Raw genomic sequence first — 23830 nt, forward strand, 5'->3', positions numbered from 1 at the left:
CAGGCTGGTCTCAAGCTCTTAGGCTCAAGTGATCTGCCCACCCTAGCCTCCTAGAGTGCTAGGATTATAGGCGTGAGCCATCAGACCTGGCCTGCAAAATAATCATCACATGAAGTGTTTTAATTAGCAACAAATAATGTTTAAGTCTAAATAAAGAATTAAGAATAATAGTCTCTAAAAGTATGCCATTATTTGAATATGTATGTGCAACAGAATGTCTTGTAAAAGCAGGTATGCCACAGTACAAGATCAAAAAAATCACATTCTTATGTTGCCATATGTTTACATGGAAGATAACTGGGACTTGACCAAAAACAGGTGAAAACAAGTATATTTTATAATAAAAGGCATAAGAAAAAATGTGTGATAAAGGGACAATGACATTTAAATTTATGGTAAATAGTTTATCCATTTATTTGCCTTTCTGAGAATGATCATTAGATTCTAAAAAGCAATATTATATTGGTAAATGAGTAATTTGAACTTCGTAGAAATCATTCTAATTTCATTAAGGTATCAGTTTGCTATTCATTGACAGTAATACCTCTTTAAATAGTGATGAAAGAAAAGAAACACCTGAATTTAAATACTATACCTGGCTTTACAATATATATACTTTGTTATATTTCTGATATACAACTGATAAGAAGGACAACAGTAAACCTCTGCAATGGTATTTTATTTTAAATTTAGGTACCATAAAAATTTAACAAAAAATAAACCATATATAATAAGCAGAAATCAATTGATTAAAAAACGATATCATTGGTATTAAGATATGCATACTTATAAAATTGGTATTTTTGTTTAAGACTCAAATATTTTACATAGGAGAAATATTTCCCTAATTGTCACAGAAGTTAAGGTAACTTTAGAAAATATTTGACTACATGATTTAAACTGTCCTTAATATCGCACCAACAAATGAAAAGAGAGTTGATTTTGAAAATTAGGTGAATTAAAATAATACTGCTGATTAAATTTTTCTATGAAAATATAATGCACCCAAAAGTAGTAGTTCTGAGTGCTGTGTAATTTTCACTTAGATTTCTAAGAATAAATCTGTAAATATTTAAACATTTCTGAAAATCTGAACTTTTCCAGGACATAGTAAAATAAGAATAGAGAAAACAAAAATCAGTGAAAAAGTTGTTTTCACATTTTGACCATTATTACATGTTATGTTAAGAAATAATTAAATAATTAATACAAAATTCTTTAATTTTATAACAGAACCTATAAATAGTTCCTATGTCAACATGGAATTATATTGTTAAAGGCATTATTTGAAGACATTGTTTTGATTTGTCAGAAACTAGAACAACATCCTCAATGATTACCTCTGATAAAAGTAACATCACTACTAAGGAAAAACAATAAACAGAAAAAACTGCTACAGATAAAACCTGATGAACACACTCTGTTCTTATTATCAAATTTTTGTGCTCTCTACTTATAATGTACTAATACTGTAATCAGGTCAGTAGAGGGCCGAACATATACCATGGATGCTGCTATACAAAGTGAGCAGGTAGAAAGGCTAGAACGTGACATGGTGAGGTGAAGAAAAATGACTATGTCACATAGCAATAATTTAAAATACTGGTTTTCTCAGTGATTAAAAAAGCATGTTCAATGACTTGTTATTTTCCCTGCTAGTTTATCATATAGGAAAGCTGCAGCAAGATAGTAATAAAGTTCACTGTATACAAATATTCAAGTTCTTCACTAACCTCATCTGGGTTGGCATTAAAGGTGAGGCTGCCTTCATCCAGCTGCATATACAATTTTCTAAAAGAAAATCCTAAAGGTGGGTTCTTATTGTATATAGAACAGTGACCCCAAGTGGATTTGCACAACCTGTAAAATCAGAAAATGAGACAAGAAAATATTACTATGTTTAATTTCCTAAATATGCATATACATGAAAAAATAGTAACATGAAATAATATAAAATTGAATTTTATAGCTCTAAAGTTTAACATTTTTAAGTTGTACTTGTTTTCTATTTGTTTACTAGAGTATGATAGATGCCTTAAATTTAGCAATTTTGACAGCATCTAATACATGTGAGTAACAAAGATTAATAATATTCATCAGTACTATCTGAAGTTAAATATAAACTGTTCATAATAGTAATAATAGCTAATATTTACTGAGTACTTACTAGATGTCAGACCCTATTTTAAGTATTTTAATTGTATTAGCTTGCCTAATCTTCACAACAATCCTATGATGTTGGTGGTATAGATAAGAAACAGAGACAAAACAGTTGCCCAAGATCATATGACTAATATGTACAGATGCAGGATTTCAACCCAATGAGTCTTAATCCAGAGCTTGCAATATTAACCAAGAATCTAAATAGGATTTATTAAGTACTATGTGCACCATTGTGAAATAAAACTAAACGAGAGGAAAAGATTGCAGGGCAGGGAAACAACTTTTGTTTTTCAAACAATACACATGTTACAACAGACAAATTAAATATAGGAAGTGTTTGTAATGCTACAACTTCACTACATTCATCAAGCTGTGATGTTAAATATAGCTGTTTTTAAGATTCTGCTTTAAAAACACTGGTTCTTTACTATCAGAGTGACACATTATTGTTTAGAAATTCTATAAAACCCAATACTAACAGTTCATATCTCAAAACGCACTGCAGATTAGGATAGTTGTTTCTAACTCTTTACCAGAGGCAATATCTACTGGTTATTTGAAAGCCAAAGTTTTATCTTATTATAATGCCTGAAAATTCTGGATATCTGCTAAAGAACTTTAAATATAAATGCATTGTTTTAGAGACAGAGAATACTGAAATTATTTTGACACAATTGTAATGAGTCTTTATCTCAAAATTTTCTTATTTGTTGCATATTCAAAATCACCTGCTACTTGCTGAGACAAATGAAACTGTTTCTTTCTTCATTATTAATTTCTGCCTCAAATTTCCTTTTTTTTTAAACACACACACAAAGTGCAGGGCAACAAGAGAAAGTTACTGAGCATATAACATCAAAATTGTGGGGACAAGGGGATAAAATATCTGAGTTAATATGAGACTATCCTCTTAGTAGTTGATTTATACTACTGTATTATTTTTACCAACCAAGTAAAATCATTGACTCAAAACTGTAAGTATAAAAAATTGTTTAGAATATTATCAATATTTTTTCAGTCTCTTTAATCTAGTCCCAATACAACTCAAAACTAGAGTTTTAGTACTAAGCCATATGAAAACCAGAGGACTTCCCAACATCAAAGTATTGAACTTTGAATACACCCAAAGTGAAATTAAAACTAGGCCAGCATTTAATTTCAAATAGAAGCAATTTATTATTAAGGAAGAAAATCCAAGTATTATAAAAATAGGCATAATTATGGCAAACATTTCTTTCACAAATGAACAATTCAGATTTAAACCCCAAATGGCGAATACATTCTGATTGACTTCAGGTAAAAATAGAAATTAAACTTTTAAAAAAGTTCAAATAAAGAAACAGAAATTAAGTTAGTAAGGAATACTAAAATGTAGAAGAGAGATTATAAAGAATAAGCCAGTTTAAAAGTACTTTCATTTCCTCTTATAATTACATGATTAAAAAATTAACTGTTATTTAAAAACTCCTTATTAATAGAATTTTCTCTCACATAGTATTTTCACTATGACAAACGAATGAGTAAAAAAATAACAAGATTGATGATTTTTATCTATTTAGAGGTTGAGAAATGACCTACATAAGTTGTACTATAACTCTGTGACACCAGAAAGTCTAACTTAGGAATGTCATTACTGGAAATATATTTTGACTAAAGTTTGCAATTATTAAGTCTCTCACTTAGATTTCTAGTTAGAAATTATCTGAAGTCTTAAAAAGATGTTTGTTTCTAGTTATATTCCATATTTTTATAAAGATCCGCTTCAAGATAATAAGACGAACTTTGGTAAAGGAGGCTAGATCTGAGATCCAATGATTTCATGTTTGGTAATATTTTCAGGATAAAAAAAAAATCATGTACCTATACTTTTTGTTAGAGTATATGATGCTATTTAAAGAGTAACTTAGGTTCAATAAAACAGATTCTATTCCAGAAAATGTTCTTATATTTGTAGTTTTAATTCAAACAAGTACAATGTGAAAATTAATATAATGTACTTTAAGTTCAGCAAGTAAATAAAAACAACTGTTTGTCCCCTTGTTTTCTACTATTTGCCTACATCACTGAAATGGTGCTTAGAAAAAAATAAAAAGTAGATAAAATTTTCACCAGCTAAATTTTATTGTAACAAACACCTTTGAAGAAATACAGAATTAAGTAAAAATGTACACATGTATGCTCTACATGAAGAAAATAAAAACACTAACATTTGAGGATTATTCATTGATTTTGAAGTCTGCCTAGTCTTCAGATATGATACACACAGGAAGAAACTACACAACACATGAACACTCCAACTTTTAAATTAGAAATTGTCACTCCACAACTTTGCAGTATTTTTAGAATAAACTGAGAGTTTCTGATTTATACTAAACTCTCAAAGCTTGATTGGTAACCTCTCTTCTAACTGTAGTTATTCTATTTTTTATTGTCCACCTTTTCACAATATCAAATTTGACTGTGATACTAACTGTATATTTTTCCAGGTTTTAATAAGGAGTAACTCAAAGTACAAGCCCAAGTTTAAACAAAATATTTCATAATATATATTATAAAAAGAACATTTAAGCATGATTATGTTTAGAGATACCTGAATTCAACATTGGTGGGTTTAACTTACCCTTGCCAGAGAAGTTCATCATTTGCGAGATCCTGCCAAACACATGAAGCCAAGCAAAGGTCAGTTGCATTCAGGTAGGACAAGATGGTAAAGCTTAGCTCAGGAGGCAACATTTCCAAATTAATGAATCCTTCTTGTTCTTTAGATTTCCTTGCCTTCAAAAGATGATATATGTCAATGCCTCCTTGGACTTGTTTACGATGACTGGTGTTAGAAATGTTGTTTGCAGCCATTCTCCTGCTCTGCTCTCTGGTGAGGTAGCCTTGCTCACTGTAGCCTTCTTGTTGTAGCTGCTGGTTTCTGACCACTCTCCACAGCCCTTGACCCATCTGCAAGCCTAGGAAAAAGCCAGAATGTAATAAGCGTGACATTTTAAAAGTAACCCATTTTCTCCAGTGGTATAACAAAATCGACATGAAGCATTCATTTATCAGAATTAAAACTCCTCATTAAAATCTATTAAAACCAGTAATATATTACAAAGAATAGCTGGAACATTATAAGTGCAAATTTTGATAGGCAAAGTTTCAGAACTACTTAGTTCAATCATCGCCTTTAACCCAGTTTGCTAACTACTTTTAAAGTCCATAGGTGACATAATCATTTTTCACGTGGTAAGATTGAAAAATTACTGATGTCCTTAATACTCTTACAAACTATAATTATGTGGACTTATGGGCTAGTATTAAATACAGCTCTGATTAGAGCACAGACTTTAGTTAAAAGGCCTCCAGACCCTGCTTTTTATCACAATTCAGTCTAAGCTAAGCTAGCCCCTTTTAACCAAACTCCCAGATGCGTAACAGCTGGGAAACAGGCTTTTAGTTTAATTCTTGCCAGTCTACACTTATGTTGTAGACTGTAATAAAATGTAACATAGGCCCTGAAGTCTAATTCAGAAACCTTATAAATTAGACACCTAGAAATCCATGATAAATAGCTCAGTAATAGTCGACTATTTCGTTTTGTTGTTGCCTTAAATTAAAAACTGTAATTTACACTAATAGTCTAATTTTTCTCCACAAATCCTTATGAATTCTTCAGAGGTTTCTGCAAAAAGGTACCAGAAGAAGGCATGCTCCAGTGCCCCACCACAACCTGACCTTCCACCACAGCATTTTATATTTGTCTGTAACATATATTGACTTCCTTGTATACAAATGTATTAGAAAATTCCTAGATCTAGATTCGACATTGCCTTTAATAGCTTTTCCAGGGCAAATAAAGTCATTGAGAACAACTAAATCAGAATTTTTAACAAATACAAATAATTACTTTCATGATCTCTTTTTCAAGCAAAATATTTTCATCAACTCAAGTTGACTACTAATAGCAGAGTGTGTTTCAAAAACTTGGAAAAGATACTGACTTTCTCATAAAATCATTAAAATAGTCAAATAATTTTTATAGCATGACCTGAACTTAAAATATGGTGGTGTTTTAATTAACTGTTTACAATAAAGACTAACAAAAACAAAAGCAAAAACCCCAAAAGACAAAAAGCAACCCAACCAACAGCAGTGACTATTTTAAAATAAGAATTTGAAAACTGAGTGGAACTTCAAAGAATGTCAGATACTATTATTTTAGTATTCAAAAAGGTATAATTCATGAATTTATTTACTAAATCATTGGCTATTGTTTGGGTAATGGCCACTAAATTAGGTCATCTGTTGATTAAAACAGAAAAAATAGTCTGAGATAATTTTTAACCCCACCTTAAATTTCACTGCTTGGAATCCCAGCAGCTTAAACTATAAAGGTATGGGGGGGAGGTACAAAGAGAAGAAAGCCATTAACAATTTTAAAATGTGGGAATATTTGTTTTTGAAAAGAAGGCACAAAAGATAACCTTTCTCTCCCTACTACACATGCCACCATGGTATTTCTTCCTAAATCAGTGGTTAAGCTACACAGATAAAATTCTTTAAAAAATACAGAATATCAAGAAAATAAAAAGACAAGCCACAGACCAGGAGAAAATGTTTGCAAAACACATATAAAAGGACTGTATATCCAAAATATGCAAAGAACACTTAAACCTCAGCAATAAGAAAACAATCCACTTTAAAAAATGATCGAAAGATCTGAATCACCAAAAAAAAAAAAAAATACACAAAGGGCAAATAAGCATATGAAAAGGTGTTCAACATGATACGTTATGAGGGAATTGAAAATAAAATGACAATGAGCTACTACTACACACCCATTAAAAGAGTATATCCAAAACAGTGACAATACCAAATACTGGCAAGGATGTAGGAATGCAAATGATGCAACCACTTTAGAAGACAGGTAGTTTCTTTAAAAACTAAACATACTTTATACGATTCAGCATTAGTACTCCGTGGTATTTACCTAAATAAGATGAAAGCTTATATCCACACAAAAAACTACATGTGAATGTTTAAAGCAGGTTTAGTAATTACTTTTCAAAACTTGTAAGCAACTATGATGTTCTTCATCAGGTGAATGTATAAATTAGCTGTGGTACAGTATATCTATACAATGAAAAACTATTTAGCACTAAACAGAAATGAGCTATAAAGCAATGAAAAGACATGAAGGAACCTTAACTGCCTATTATTAATGTTAAATAAAAGAAGGAAATTTTAAAAAGTTCTTTACTGTATGATTCTAAGACATTCTGGAAAAGGCAAAACTATGAATGTAGTAGAAATGATTATGTACAAAAAATAGAGAATGTCAACAAAAATCTCTAAGTACAAGTTTTATAATTGCTTAATGTTTAAATGTGCCATCTCACAGTACAACGTAAGTACAACTTAATTTGGACAGATATTGAACATTTTAAGTCTACTAATCATCAAGAAAAGTATTTTATTTTCGCCATAGCTATTCCTCTGTTTAACTCAACAAGAAAACATCTAGAAATCATGTTAACTGCTAAGCTCACCCAGCACAGCTGTTAAATAATTAAATTTATTCTTCTCTTTTGTTTTTGTACCACCAAAAGTAAATTATCAAACATGGTAACTGCAGTATCTGAAGTCTCAATATTTAAAGCATTTATTAACAACATCAGTCTACTTTCCTACAGAATCTTTCTAGTGGCATATAGTTAAGCAGCTGTTGCTACTCTTAGGTCTGTTGCTAGGAAACAAAGAATCAGGGTGATTTCCCTAGGCTCCGGACTTCAACAGGAATCACTTAAATTGAGCACTGGATAATATGACTCAGAAAGCATCCAGGAGGTAGAAAGAGGCAAAGCCAGCAGCTAGTTCTTTATAATAATGGTAATAATAATAACAATAATAATAATGGGGAAGTTGGAGGGTTGAGGCTTATGTATAGACAGACAAAAAAAAAAACTGCAAGATTATACCTCATTTTCTGTATTCCTACTGCTAAACCATACTGCAAATTGTCCCCTTGGGACTTTCCTTTCCCTTTAAAGCAGTTACTGATCCTGGGTAAAAAAATCAGTAATGATAAAGCACTCTGAGAAAGAGTAACATCATGAGTTTAGCATTTAGAGAAAGAAAAGGGAGTCTGTAGTGTTCTGTCCCCGTTCCCTACTTTTCTTAGGGTAATAGGGATGTGAAACATGGATGTAACTGTCAGAAAAGCGATAAACCTCTCAAAATGACAGGACATCCATTGTGTAAGTGAAGCAAGTCATAGAGGAAGTATAGTAGTATGGGTCTAGAAGTCAGACAGACCTGAGTTTAATCCTGACTTTATTAGTTATTACTTACAGAACCATGGGGAAGTTACTTGACTATTCTGAGCTTTAGTTTCTTCATGTACAATGTAAAAAAAAATAATAATATCTACAGTTCAAAAGCTGTTGTGTTAAGTAAGATAATGTACATAAAATTCATTTCATGGCTAACAGTCAATACACACTAGATATTACTTTGACAAGCATGTTTTATCAAGTGAAAATAAGCACTTTCATAAAACTTATTTGATGATACTTCAACTGTTCTGACGTCCTGCCTGTTAAATAAGCTTATTTGCTCATGTTGCTACTTGTACAGCTTTGTAGGGCCTCTACAAATAATTCACCTCCTTTTGTTATTTCATATTTTGATCATGTTTTTGTTTTTTTCTTCTTGTAAATGTAATTCTTTTATATCAATGACCCAGCAACAACAACAAACAATTCTAAAATACAAAAAAAGCTGTGTTATCGTTCACAAAAAATTTTAAAACTCAGCATCCCTGAGGATGGTGCTAATAATGACGTCATGAAATGGGTCCTCATGTTATTGTTAATAATCCATCAAGATGTGGCTAGGCATGTGGCTCATGCCTGTAATGCCAGCGCTCTGAGAGGCTGAGGCAAGAGGACTGCTTGAGACCAAGAGTTTAAGACCAGACCGGGCAACACAGACCCCATTTCGACAAAATACAAGTTAGGTGTGATGTTGTGCAAGCCTGTAGTCCTAACCACTCAGGAGTCTGAGGCAGGAGGATCACTTGAGCTCAGGAGTTTGGGGTTACAGTAAACTGTGATCACACCACTGCACCCCAGCCTGAGTGACAGAGTGAGACCTTGTCTCTAAAAAAAATTAAAACTTAAATTAAAAATTAAAAGAAAGTCCGTCAATGTTAGCTCTAAAAGAGATGCAGAATGTGAGGCAGTTTCATGCTGGGTCCATAATTTCAAACTCTTGAAAACAGTGTTTAGACTGAACCAATTAAAACTTAATTTCAAAGTATATAAAGTCTTCAGATTTGTCTTACAGTTTTAATAATATCTTGGTATAAAGATTTAAAATTGAAATATAATATTATAAAATATATAATACTGTCCTGTCACTTGCAGAAATTGTTTGATAAAAAAAAATTCAGCTGCAATGTGAAATCACTGACTGTGTAAAAAATTTCAAGTTCAAAAAAAAACACAAAAGAAGTTTATGTATTTGAAATCACTAGTTTTGATGTAAATATGGATTCTGTAATGAAACTACAGCTTTTTTTGTTCACTCAAAATAGGTAGAGAAAATAGATATTTCTTTCTTTGAAAAAACATTTACTCTGCTAAGAGCATAATTAGTCTATGTTAGTCTACCTCTTATAGAAATAAAAGAAATCCAGTTGCTTCTTGTTTTTCATGGCAATTACGTTCTATAGCATTTCTGCAAATACCGAATTAGCAATACAGAATCACTGTTCCCAGGAAATTACAGGGTTACTGCAAGCCTCTGGTTACAATATTTTCATTAACTGATCAATACACAACCATGTTTTACATGTGTTTCTGATGAAAGACATTTAATAAATATTGTTAATTCATTAACCATGAACTCAACAGCGCTATAACTCAGGCTTGAATGAGGCTTATCTAACATGTACTTTCTCCATAAGGCACAATACTCAGGAAAACTAGAAACACTTCTGCACTATGCTTGGGGGCCATTTTAAACAATAAAATCACTAAGAAAAAGCACAAAAATGTGGGAAATGTGGCATTACGTAAGCCACAAAAAAGACACTTGTTAATAATGAGACCTAAGATAAGAAGGCAGAGCCCTGCCTTTAATTTCAGCTGGGAATGTGCACCTTGAACAAAACATTTTTTTCAGGTCTTGTGCATGTTTGCTAAACACTGCAAAAACACCAGGAATACTGTTTTGGAGATACAAATAAATGTTAGTGAGTAGACAAATTCATAAATACAAACTTATAATGAGAATTAACTGTAAATTAATATGATTCAAGATGTTCCCTGCCTTTTCTTCCAAATTTGAATTTATTTTGTTCAAAGCTTCTTTATCATGTCGAGAGCATCTATAAAATTCTTTCTAAGGAGCTTCAAAATGAAACCAAACATATTTTTTCCTGGTCTACAAAAGTAGAAACAGAACTTCATTATTTATCATCTGACAGAAGTAAACCAAAATTTCATAATTACTTAGGTCACAGAAGAAGAATTATGCTACCAAAAAATTATCTGTAAGATTTCAAAGTTGAAACACTTCCTTACAGAGGATATCAAAAACAAACAAACAAACAAACATAGGTTGGGAAAACCCCAAAGCAATCATACTTTACATTTTTTCCTATTTGTCAGAATGGTAATAAAATGTGGCAGGTACAGTGGCTCAGGCCTGTAATCCCAGCACTTTGGGGGACCAAGGCGGGCCGATCACTTGAGGTCAGGCGTTCCAGATTGGCCTGTCCAACATGGCAAAACCGCGTTTCTACTAAAAATACAAAAATTAGCTGGGCGTTGTGACGCATACCTGTAATCCCTGGTGCTTGGAAGGCTAGGGCTGGAGAATCATTTAAACCCGGGAGGCAGAGGTTGCAGTGAGCCAAGAAGGTGCCACTGCACTCCAGCCTGGGCAACAGAATGAGACTATGTCTCAAAANAAAAGGGGAAAAAAAAAAGAATAGTAATAAAATGAATACTTATAACTGAAGTTTCAGACACTATTTGTAAACTTAAATTGATAATTTCCACAGTAGCTGGGAAGACATAAATGGAAAGTAACATGATTTTAGAAAGATTCCAGCATTATTAAAAAATAAACAATGCCTTTGAAAGATATTTATCTAGAATACTGGATAAAGTTTCCTACTTAGCTAAAGGTTATTTTATAGAGCAAACAGCCTCTATCACCACTATATGATCTGTTGTACTCACACCTGATAACATTTCAGTAAAGTTACATCTAGGATTAATATGGATATACGGTGTTTTTCATTCTACAAAAGCTCTTTTGGTATTACACAGCTTAAATTCAATATGCTAACCTTTAAATTATTTTTATTCATGTTCATGTTTTAGAAATAGGTTTTAAACGAATATTGGGATAAATATAAATGGTAGGGTATCATCTCATTAACATGATTTGCAATTTGTAAGATATCATTTGGACAGGAGATAGAAGAAACAATGTTTGGACTAATTTTTGAAAAAACCTTTTAAGGAACTTTTTCAGAAAAAAATCTCAACCTTGGATGGATTCTTGTAAGATAGAGCATACATATTTATCACCTCTCTCCCCCATGAAATGACAGAGAACATATCAAAAAGGTAGAAACTATATCTAAAAGAAAAGGAAAACAGGATATTCACAAACATGAGATTTCAACATATTTCTGCAACATGAAAAGTAGACAGAGCAGTGGTTACTAATGAAGCTATGTAGCGAAAAAAGGAGGATAGTCGGGAATCGTATGGAGAGAAAAGCAGAAGCTTATGTACCTTGCATAAACCTTGAGAAGCTTGGGACTCCAAAACATAGGATAAGGAAGAGAGAAATTCAGAGTGAAATGAGTGAAAGAATCAGGATATTAACATCTCTGGGTCACTATTTCCTTCCCTACACAGTAACAATAAAAATATCAACCTTTTATGATTTTTATGAGAATTAAATAATGTATACATGCATATGTAACAATGGACCACAACTTCCCCCCTCAACATACATACATAACTTATCTAGGATGCTTAGGTATGTACCCCAACTTCATTCCCTCACCCAGGCAAAATGAAGAAGTATTTTTGTTCAAGAAATTGAATGACACTAGAGAAAAACTCCCTGCCACCACCCTCCTAACATTTGCAATTGGCCCAGCATAAAGGCTGTCAAACCAATCACCTCAAAGCAAGGACCACCGGCGCAATATGGTGCACAAATATGTAAGTCACTTTTTATTGCCTCAAAGATCCAATGTTCAAGCATTAAAGTGTAGCTGAAACACTTGAACAGCAATTTCTTGGTTTATTTTTCCTGATTTCACCCGGTATCTTGTCAATAAAAGTTAGTTTTAATCTTAATTTAAATAGATATAATTATAAAATCTTATACTATACATATTACATATTTGGGGCATTTACCTATAGTAGGTACTCATCAAAGTTCTCCTATACACAAATATGGTAAAAAGGTGCATCTTTTTCTCAACTTGTACCTTTCCAGTCTACTTGGGACCCCCTAGGGGCTACCAAGAAACTCCTAAGGCAGTGTTTCTTAAACTTGGATTATGAGTATTCAATGAACTGACAGCAAATCAAAACAAAACAAAAGCAATGAGATAATGTAAAAATGACATTAAGAGCTAATTTGAAGGAGGCTCCTATTGGCTAAACCTGGAACATCAAAATAAAAATGACAGTAATGAATTAACTGTCCCTTGGTATTTGCAGTGGACTGGTAAAATGGCATAGTATACAGCCTCCTATATACTTTAAATCATCTCCTGATTACTTACAATACCCAATACATTGTAAATGCTATGGAAATAGTTGTTATACCGTATTTTAAAATTTGTATTATTTATTATATTATTATTTTCTGTTTTTTTCCCAAACATTTTCAATTGTGGTTGGATGACTCTGTGCATGCAGATCCACAAATACTGAGGACCAACTGTATAATCCATTATATAAAAAAGGAATCCATGAGTCTATACTGATGATAATCAATAAAAACATAAATAAAGGAGGAGAACTCTTTTTTAGAGTGGAATTCTAATTAAAGAAGATAGAATGATGTGGTTAGAAAAATTATCATTTTACCATCAGAGAAAGAATAATTTAGGCAAGAATTATCAATGATGTTGTTTAATCTGGAGTTTGGCAAAAAATGGAATACTTACAGAATCCCAAAGTATCTTTCCACATATCGATCATTAATTACAAGAAAAAATAAAGAAATAAGACAAAACCTTAACCAAATGATGAAAATGAACATTTACCAATAAGAGGCAAATGCACATCATGTGCCTCTAGATGTCATCCCCAAGGACATATCAATTATATAGTAGTCCAGACAAAAACTCACAATCTGAGTATAATAGAGAATATCAGAAGAAACTCAAATGTAGTCTGTAAAATAAGAGAACTTTTTCCTTCAAAAATGCCAATGCCAGGTTGGGAATGGTGGCTCATGCCCCTAATCCCAGGCATGAGCAAGGACAAGAAGAGTGCTTGCAGCCAGCCTCGGCAACACAGAGAGCTCGTCTCTCTAAAATATTGAAAAATTAGGTGAGTGTGGTGGCATGCACCTGTAGTCCTAGCTACTCAGGAGGCTGAGGCAGGAGGATCACTTGAGGCTAGGAATTGGAGGTTCCAGTGAACTAAGATTACACTACTGCATTTCAGCCTGAGTGATGGAGCAAAACTCTGTCCCTAAAAAATAAATAAATAATGCTAATGCCATAAAAAAAAAATTAAAAAAAAGAAGAAAAGTTTTGGATTAAAAGAGACTAAAAACATACCACCGAAGTGCAGTATGTCAACAGGATTGGAAAAAAATTGCTATATAGCACATTATTGAGATATATAAGAAACTAGACATATGGGCTAAAGAGTGGATAAAAATATGGTGTCACAGCTATTGATATCAAATTTTCTAAATTTGATAACTGTGAAATGGCTATACAGAAGTATATTCTCATTCTTAAGAAACACACACTGAAGTGTGATGATGTGATGTATGCAACCTATTCCAAAATGGTTCAGCAAAACAGTAAAATCTATTGTCTATACAGATAGAATAATAAGGTAATGTGGCAAAATGTTAAAAATTTGTAAATCTGGCTAAAAAGTATTTAAGGGTTATTTTTATTCCTCTTACAACCTTTTCTGTAACCACGAATCTCCTAGCTGTGGAATCCAGGTGTGTAAATTTGAAAAAGATGTGTCTAAGTTTGTGTATTCAGTTTAAGAATTACTGTCTTAGGGCTCAGTGTAATACAGACTAAAAACCATTACTAAAGAGATAAATACTCAGCATCAGAGTATAAGAAGTAGCAGGGAACCTACTGTTAGAAATCATCAAAATTTTGCTAGGAATTATTTTTGCCATTTTTGATAAGAATTTCCTATTTTAAAGGGCAGAGACATTCTTTTTTTATTCTAACAAAGTAGAATAAAAAATCCCTTTAATTATTTCTTGTGTATGGAGATTTAAGCCTTAGAATGAATTCCTGGCTCTGTTCCCTCCTTTTGTACATAATATTATGTATATAACATTTATTTATATACTATTTAATAATATAAACATTGAACAATATTATTTTGTGCTACAAACCACTAATTAAATACTTAATCTTTGCCAAGCACTCTGCTAAGTTTGTTGTATCTCATTTTAACCCTCACAACAACCAATAGGGAGGTGTTATTATGCTAAATTTACAGTTAAGGAAATAGTGGTTCAGAGAGTTAATTTAAGCAAATTTGCTTGAGATTTCACAGCTGAAAAAATGGAAGATTTAGGATTCAAACTCAGGTCTATGTCCAAAGCTTTTATTCTTAACCCACAAACCATATTTCCAGAACTGTTGGAGCCCATGGATGGCAAAGGCAATTTACCATCTGTTTCTTCATCACTGGTTCTCATCTCATTTTACCCCCGTCACTGTGTATTACCTCCATGGTCGCTCCCAGCTGCAGCTACTCTTTCAGGGTACTACTGTTCTTGTGGAAAGCACATAGGCTTTGATATGAAAAAAGATCAGGATCAAACCCCAACATGGAATCTGATTAGCCTATGGATAACAATTCTTACTCTGCAAGACTTAGCGGGGATAAAATTTACAGAACTTAACCCATAGTAGGTAGAGTTTGTAATAAAAGGTAGTTTTGTACTCATCCCTCTTACCCTCTTTAAATGCTAACTATTATTTAGGTTCCTTCATTTCAAATTACACCTGACTACTGTGGATTTAATGACCTGAGTAGTCATAATCCTGGTCCTAAATTCCATTAATTTAGGATCTGTGAAATTTGGAAGGATGCCCTTTGCTGGGGGAAAGAAATAACAACTAGCAAATGTGTATATAAAGGAAACAGAAGCTGATTTTGCTTAGATTGATACACTATATATAAAAAAGTTTGGCAGAAAAGGTCAAATATTTAGTCATTAGTGTTAACAGAATTAGGCACTATCATCATCTTTAGTCACTACCAATACGTTTCTAGAAATGATAACATCAAGAATTCTTGAGAAGAGTCATGTCAAAGGTCCGTTTGGATGTACCACAAAACATGTCTGTCAACTGACAAGAAGAAATTTCTACTACAAATCTTTGTAACAACTTCAAATTCTTAGTAATTGGAATTAGAAAGTGTTTTATGGATAACATGCTAACGTCTTAGACCTTTGGAATTAATGTATCAGTTGTTGAGATCACTATTTTAAAGCATATCCCTTGATTATACTATAATATTTACTCAAACATATGTCCATTCAGATAACGTTGGAATTCACTATCACATTAAACTTTCGTTCAATTTTATTTTAAAGTTTATTAAAAGAAATGAACATTTAAAATACACATTAAAAATATATGCTTATATATTTAAATTATACAAGGCAGTCCTTGCTTTGTATAGCTCTGTGCTAATTACTGGTTAACAGCACCATGGGAATGCACAAAGCAAGGCCACAGTTCCAACATGCACTAGTTTCAGTTAACACGATACCACGCAAAATGACGACTCTAAGTACTAAAATAAGGAACTGACTCAACACAAGAGGCTACATGAATAAATCCAGTATCAAACACAGTGCCTTGGCATATAAAGTGCTCAGAAAATATTTGCTGACTGAACAAGTGATTGGTAAACACTGATTTTTAAAAAAGTGAGTTAGATGAACCTTGATCTAAACCTTATACTTTTTACAAAAGTAAACTCAAAACGGACCATAGAGTTAAACATAAAATATAAAACTACAAAAATTTTAGGAAAATACATAGAAGGAAATCTTTGGGGTACAAGGCTGGGCAAAGAGTTCTCAGATATCAACATCAAAAGCATCATCATGAAAGTAAATTTATCCAATGGAACTCATCAAAATTATAAAGTTTTGTTCTTTGAAAGTCTATATTCAGAAGATGAAAGGACAGCCAATAGACTGAAAAAAAAAATTTGTAAACCACATATCTGAAAGACTAGTACCTAGAATATATAAACAACTTTCCAAACAACAGTTTAAAAAAATCTAATTTAAAAATGGGCAAAAGATATGAACACACATTTCCCCAAAGAGGCTATACAAATGGCAAATAAGCACATGATAAGATAATCAACATCATTAACCAGGAGAAAGGTAGGTATGGTTATAAAAGTTTAGCATGAGAGATCCCTGTTGTGTTACAACTATTTACTATATTGCCTATGGTGCTGGATATGTGAACTTGCACAGAACTTCATACACACACACATATGTACACTGAGTAAAAATAAAACTGGGGAAATATGAATAAGATAGAGGAATTGTATCAATGTCAAAATCCTGGTTCTGATAGTGTATTATAGTTACAAAACTGTTACCAATCAGAGAAACTAGGTAAAGCGTACAAGGGATCACTCTATTTCTAGATACTGCATGTGCATCTACAATTATCTTTAAAAAAATTATAGAAGGATGAAAAAAAGTTTAAAAAAGGACAGGAAATTGCACATTTAAAATGAATGAATTTTATGGTATGTAAATAATACCTTTCTAAATCTGTTTTTTAAAAAAAGAATTAGAGAAAAACTCTAATAAATGCTTTAAAGATGGTGACCAAGGACATGGCAAGTCTAGTAACTGTTCACAAGCAGTAACTGTTTTAGATTTCAGGAGTCCAATTAATTGTTAAAAATCTACCACCTATGAATCATCTCTCACGTCATGTAAATTCAGATACATATAGATCAAAAGAAGATAGAATTAAGAAATACAAATCCTTAATGGCACAAATCTGAAATGATGTTTTGACCGCTTACATAGGATGTATCAACAGAGTAAAATGAAAATGCAAAAAGTGTGGAGATTTGTGTGACTCTTAGTCTAATAAAAAAGAAAATGTAAATATAAAATACATTAATTAGAAAATTGGTATAACTATTTAAAAACAAAGTAATAAGCAAATATGAATTAATTTGGATTGTGACAAATATTATATTTCTAATATCTGTAGAAAAATGCTTCTACTTATTAAAATGTTAAAAAATCAATAAATTTTAAAATCTCTTAAATTCTTATATGTCCTTGTTTTTATTAAAATAGCGACAGCAATATTGAGTAATACTTTTATTACACATTGACCAAATATTTATTTGACAGAGCAATTTTTTTTTTCTTTAAGATGGAATCTCCCTCTGTTGCCCCAGCTGGAGTGCAGTGGCTCGATCTCAGTGCCCTACAACTTCCACCTCCCAAGTTCAAGTGATTTTCCTGCCCCAGCCTCCCAAGTAGCTGGGACTACAGACATGCGCCACCACGTCCGGCTAATTTTTGTATTTTTAGTAAAGACAGGGTTTCACTATGTTGGCCAGGGTAGTCTGAAACTCTCAACCTCGTGATCTGCCCTCCTTGGCCTCCCAAAGTGTTTGGATTGAGCCACTGTACCTGGCCGACAGAGCCACGTTTTTAAAAAAAATCTAAATGTATTTAGATCTTTTTGTTTTTTTTTAAATTAATTTCTCTAATTTCAGTTTTATTATGCTAATTTCAGCATAAATAAATAAAACTAAAACCTCTAATGTGGGCCATATACTATAATGTCTGCTTTACAGTTATGCAGAAGTTGTTTTTTTGACACTACTACGGTGGCAGATGAATTTAAAGGTGGAGCTCCAATTCCGCTGTAACTTGCTGTATGACCTTAGGTATAGCAAGGTTCTGATCTTTTGTTTCCTATAAAATGGAGGAAATCATTCCTGTTTTACAGGATGGCTATGAGCCTTAACTGAGAAAATGTATATAAAAGCATCTTTTAATTGGTAAAGCAGTATATAGTTTCTGAAACAGCTATATTGTTCTAACATAATTTAGGACGTATTTTTTTTTTAAGAAGTAGTTTTAGTCCAAATAAGTCTGTTATAAAAGAGTTTCCACTTAAAAGCAGTACAAACTATGGATTAACTACAAATAATTATACAGGTTATGTATTTATTAAAATTTATAAGAATAATAATAGTTCCATACTTTTTACTTCTAAAAGATGGTTACATTTCTAAAAGAGATGGTATTTTGACCATCATGTTTTGTTTCCTTTTCAATATAGTAGACTACTTCTTAAAAAAGAATAAAATACAAATTTTATTAATAGCTGTTGTATCTAATATAAAGTTTATCCGTAAAATATTAAGTAGCTTTAATCAAACTATCTCTGTGTAACAAGTTAAACACCAAATAAAGTAGTATTCAATAAGAAAAAGAGAACTGCTTTTAATAATTTCATGGCACTAAGCACTCAAATGGCACATGCTGTGTTGACGATAAGTAATGAAGAATGGTTTCTATACTATATGGGTATACAAAATCTACACAGTGAAAGATGGCAAGGATAGAAAGGAGTCCAGAGGTCTCAAAAAAGCATTCTGCTTTAAGTACTTTTGTTTGAAGCAAACCAATTCCATAAAGCTTTTACTGAACAAACAGTGTTAAATCATTGGTATGTGATGATTGACATGTGAATAGCCTCATTTAAATACATATTATAGATGATTATTTTTCTTCAGTATTTCTTAGTTGTCTAAATAGTGAAATTTATAAATAAATGTCCTTTCTCAGACAAAGGTTTAAAATGTGTACTAAAATAGTTATCTCTAAAATACAAATTCTACTAAGACTTAAAGATAAGAAAATTCACATATCTTTTAATAAACTTTCAGTGCTTTTCAAGTAAAAAGTAACAATTCTATTTTTGGTTACTTTAGGTTTTAAAAATCTTTAAATGATAGCATATGATATTTTTCAATGGCATAAGAATGTTGGAGAGTCTATGAAAAAATATTTTCTGAGACATTTTGGATCAAATCAGGACCACAGCATTTATTTCTTCACTTCCAAAAGAACAGGCCACCAAAGTAGTTTAGAACAGACTAGGTAGAGAAATTTTTTAAAAAAGAAAAGAAAAACCTCAATCACATCTCTAAAATTTAAAGGCAACAACTGTAGAGAAATGAAGGAAGGGTAAGTCCACAAGGAGGTCTTTCTAAGGAGAAAAGGGAAATAGCTAAGTACTAAGAGGTCACAAGGTACATTAAACACATAAAAAGCCACCACTCATTAAATTTAAAGATCTGGTCCTGCAAGAGCAGTTTTTGTTACTAAAAGGCATACCATTTGCAGGTTTGGGTTTTTTTAATTCAAAAAGATTTATAATATTACTCTGTTTTCTAAAGGTTTTTTTCCCCCCGTTCTTTAATTTTATTCTATAATAAGTGTTACCAAAATGGCAACTAAACAAATGTAAAAAGATGTGTTATTTAAATGCAACCAAAAATCTCAGAATTTTAGGCTTATTCAATTTCTTTGGTTTTTCAAGAAATGTTCCATTATCCAATTATTTGAAATTTTAAATAAAAATGTATCATACTTCTCACTAGCACCATTTTTAATTATATGGTTCTTACTTAATTGCATTACTATTTACTTAACATGGCTGTAATCAGCTGCAGTTATGGTAGCATATCCTAACCCTCCTTCTCAGTATACACACGCTCACCTGCCCGCTAACCGCAAAGGCCATTGCTATGAGTGCTGTGGAATTAAAAAACAAAACAAAAGTCATAACTCTCACTGAATTGCTTTTATACAAATAAAACAAGGTATCAAATTAAATGAATATTGAGGGCAGCCAGAAATAGGGTGAAGATGAGAAATTAGATGAGAACACATTTTATAGTGAAAGAGACTTATAGAAAACATTAGTTCGATTTAGTCTCCTTCCTTACCCAGTAGTGAGCATCAAGCAAGTCCCTAAAATTTTTAAGTCTCAGTTTCCTCCCCTGTAAAATAAGAGTTTTGAAATTGGTGTTCTCTAAGGTCTTTTTTAGCTATAAAATTCTATAATTCCAAGAGTAATTAGATAATAAAAAGAAGTAAAAGACATGCAAATTGGAAAGAAAGCAGTAAAATCCTTTGTAGTTACCATAAATATTCTACCAAAAACTTAGAACTAATAAACACATTCAGCAAAGTAGAAAGATACAAAATCAAGACACAGAAATAAGTTGTATTTCTATACAATTACAACATACAATCTGATAAGGAAATAAAGAAAATAATACAGATTACAACAGTATTGAAAAGAGTAAAATACTTAGGTAAAAGGCTTCTGGAATGAAAGCTACAAAACACTACTGAAAGAAGTGAAAGAGGACAAACAAATGGAAGCACATCCTGTGATTATGGATTGAAAGACTTAATATTATAAGGATGGCAATACCACCCAAAGTGACGTATAGATTCAATGCAGCGCCTGTCAAAATTCCAATGACGTTTTTACCATTAATAGAAAAAATTCTAAAATCCACACAGGATCTCAACCTCTAATAGTCAAACCAAACTTTAAAAAGAAGAACAAAGCTGGAAAACACACTTTCTGATTTCAAAACTTTTTACAAAGCTACAGTAATCAAAACAGTGTCATATTGGCATAAAAACAGTTAAACAGACCAATGAAACAGAACAGAGAATCCAGAAGTAAACCCTCACATATATGGTCAAAAGTTTTTTGACTAGGGTGTCAAGATGATTTAATGGGGGAAAGGGCAGTCTTTTCAACAAACGGTGCTGAGAAAACAACCACATTCAAAATAATGAGGTTGGAACCTTACCCAACAATATACATGAAAATTAACTCAAAATAGTTCAAAGACTTAAATCTAAGACATAAAACAATAATACTCTTAGAAGAAAAAACAGGCCAAAAGGCTTACAACACTGAATTTGGCAATGATTTCCAAAGGCACAAGCAACAAAAGAGGAAACAGACCAACTGAACATCATGAAAATTAAAAAAAAAAAAAAATTGTGTGTCAAAAGACAGTATCAACAGAGTAAAAAGGCAACCCACAGAATGAGAGAAAATATTTGCAAATCATGTATCTGGTAAAATCTGATACCAATAATTTACAGATAACTCATAACTCAACAACAAAAACATAATTAAAAAATGGGTAAAGGACTTGAAAAGACATTTTTCCACAGAAAATATACAAATGTCCAATAAGCACAGGAAAATACACTCAACATCACTAATCATTAGGGAAAGACAAACCAAAGTTCAATGAGATACCACCTTATATCCATTAAGATAGCTACTATTGAAAAAAATTGATGTGGAGGAACTGAAACCCTTATGTACTGTTAATGTGAATGTAATATGGTACAGCCTCTGTAGAAACAATATGGAGCTTCCTAAAAATAAAAACAGAATTACCATGTGATCCAGCAATTTCACTTTCATGTATATACCCAAAAGAACTGAAAGCAGGGTCTGGAAAAGATATTTGTACACCCTTGTTCATAGCAGCATTATTCACAGCAGCTAAAACACGGAGGCAACCCAAGTCTCCATTAACAGATGAATGGATAAGCAAAATGTGGTCTACATACATAATGGAATATTATGTAGCCTTAAAAAGAAAAGAAATTCTTGCATATGCTACAACAGAGATGAACCTTGAGGAGATTATGCCAAGTTAAATAAGCCAGTCAAAAAAAGTCAAATACTGGATAAGCCCATTTATATGAGGTACTAAGAGTACTCAAAGCCAGAAACAAAAAGTAGAATGGTGATTGCGAAGGCCTGGGAATGGGGGAGAGGAGTTACTGTTTAATAGGTATAGAGTTTCAGTTTGACAAGATCAAAAGAGTAATGAAGCTAGATGGTGGTGATAGTGGCGCAATATTAACTGTACACTTAGAATGGTTAAGATGGTAAATTTTATGTTATGTATATTTTACTACAATTTAAAAATTGAAAAAAATAATTATATGATTCTATAAAAATGAGGGAAAAATGAAAAATAAATCAATAAAATGAAGAGATGATGGTGTGTGTGTATGTGTATTTACCATCTGCCCTTTCCTTCTCTTTTTTCCCTATATTCATGACTTCCACAAATCACTACTCCATATAGGGTCTCTCCAGGCTTGACTTACTCGCTAAAATCTGGTTCCTTCATTCAGATAGCTTTTGAATCCTAAGCAATCTGTTCTGGAAAAACATACAAACTGCTGACTACAGAGTTAAACTCCCTAAAGCTGTTGCCTAAACTCCAAACCACAAATATTTTTAATCTCTATATTGCTACAAAGTATTTGCCCCAGACCCAGCACAGTGACTCACATCTACAATTCCAGAACCTTGGGAGGCTGAGGAGGGAGGATCACTTAAGCTCAGGACTTCAAGACCAGCCTGGGCAGCACAGTCAGCAGAAAAATTTAAAAAATTAACCACACGTGATGGCACGTGCCGGTGGTCCCAGGTACTTCGAAGGCTGAGGTGAGAGGGAGAATTGCTTGAACCTAAAATTTTGGTCAAGGCTGCAGTGAGTCTTGATCACGCTTCACTCCAGCCTGAGCAACTGAGTAAAACTCTGTCTCAAAAAAAAGTACTTACCCCAAATATGATATAAATTTATTCAAGTCAGCCAAAGATGTTTTAGTTTACTAGAGAGCTATGTCAAGAAATTTGTCAGAAAAACAAAACCATGCAAGAGAAATTAAAAAGAAATAGTGAACACAGATTTCCAGAAATAGATGTATTTCATTTAAATTGTTTAAAAATGTTATTTATGTAAAATAATTCAAGAAAAAGAAACACGAGTTAAATGCATAATTCTTAAACTTCAGTATTAATAATTTTGATGCATTATCATGAGTCAGTCAATGGAATAGAGTCAGTTTCCAAATTTCAATCAAGACAGAAAAAATTACTTGTACATTATCAGTTGTTTAAATAATGAACCAAAGTTATAAGTCTGAATAACAAATTTCAACACACCGTGATTAAAGACTTGGTAATTCCATGTTTTCATATTGTAAAATAAGGGAAATATCTTTTAACCTAGCAACAGTAAACACACAAAACATTCCCCATTAAACTGATCATATATAATAAATTATGATCAACGTTTTGGCTTATCTAGAAGTTATTATAATACAATATTTTGTGGATGGAAGTATTTCAATTGATCCGAGGGCCCCAAGTAACATTAATCGGCTGTAACTTATTAATAAATGAAGTTACACTGCATCCTAATTCCTGACATACAGAAACTGATAATGTTTGCTGTTTTAAGCTGGGGTAAATTTGGGGGTAATCTGTTACCCA

At 32.2% G+C, this 23830-nt stretch overlaps 1 protein-coding gene across 1 annotated transcript in view; it reads right to left on the reverse strand.

Moving 5' to 3' along the window:
* The window catches only part of FBXO8 (F-box protein 8), a 47431-nt gene that overhangs the window by 21736 nt on the left and 1865 nt on the right, over positions 1-23830 (reverse strand). The window contains exons 2-3 of the mRNA XM_017498536.1: positions 4784-5120; positions 1734-1860 (exon numbers count right to left, since the gene is read on the reverse strand). Of these exons, the coding sequence (XP_017354025.1) occupies positions 1734-1860; positions 4784-5112 (456 nt within the window). The 5' untranslated portion in view covers positions 5113-5120. The remainder of the gene's footprint in view (positions 1-1733; positions 1861-4783; positions 5121-23830) is intronic.

This window comes from Cebus imitator, unplaced genomic scaffold (assembly GCF_001604975.1).
Source record: "Cebus imitator isolate Cc_AM_T3 unplaced genomic scaffold, Cebus_imitator-1.0 Scaffold243, whole genome shotgun sequence".
Taxonomy (NCBI): Eukaryota; Metazoa; Chordata; class Mammalia; order Primates; family Cebidae; genus Cebus; species Cebus imitator.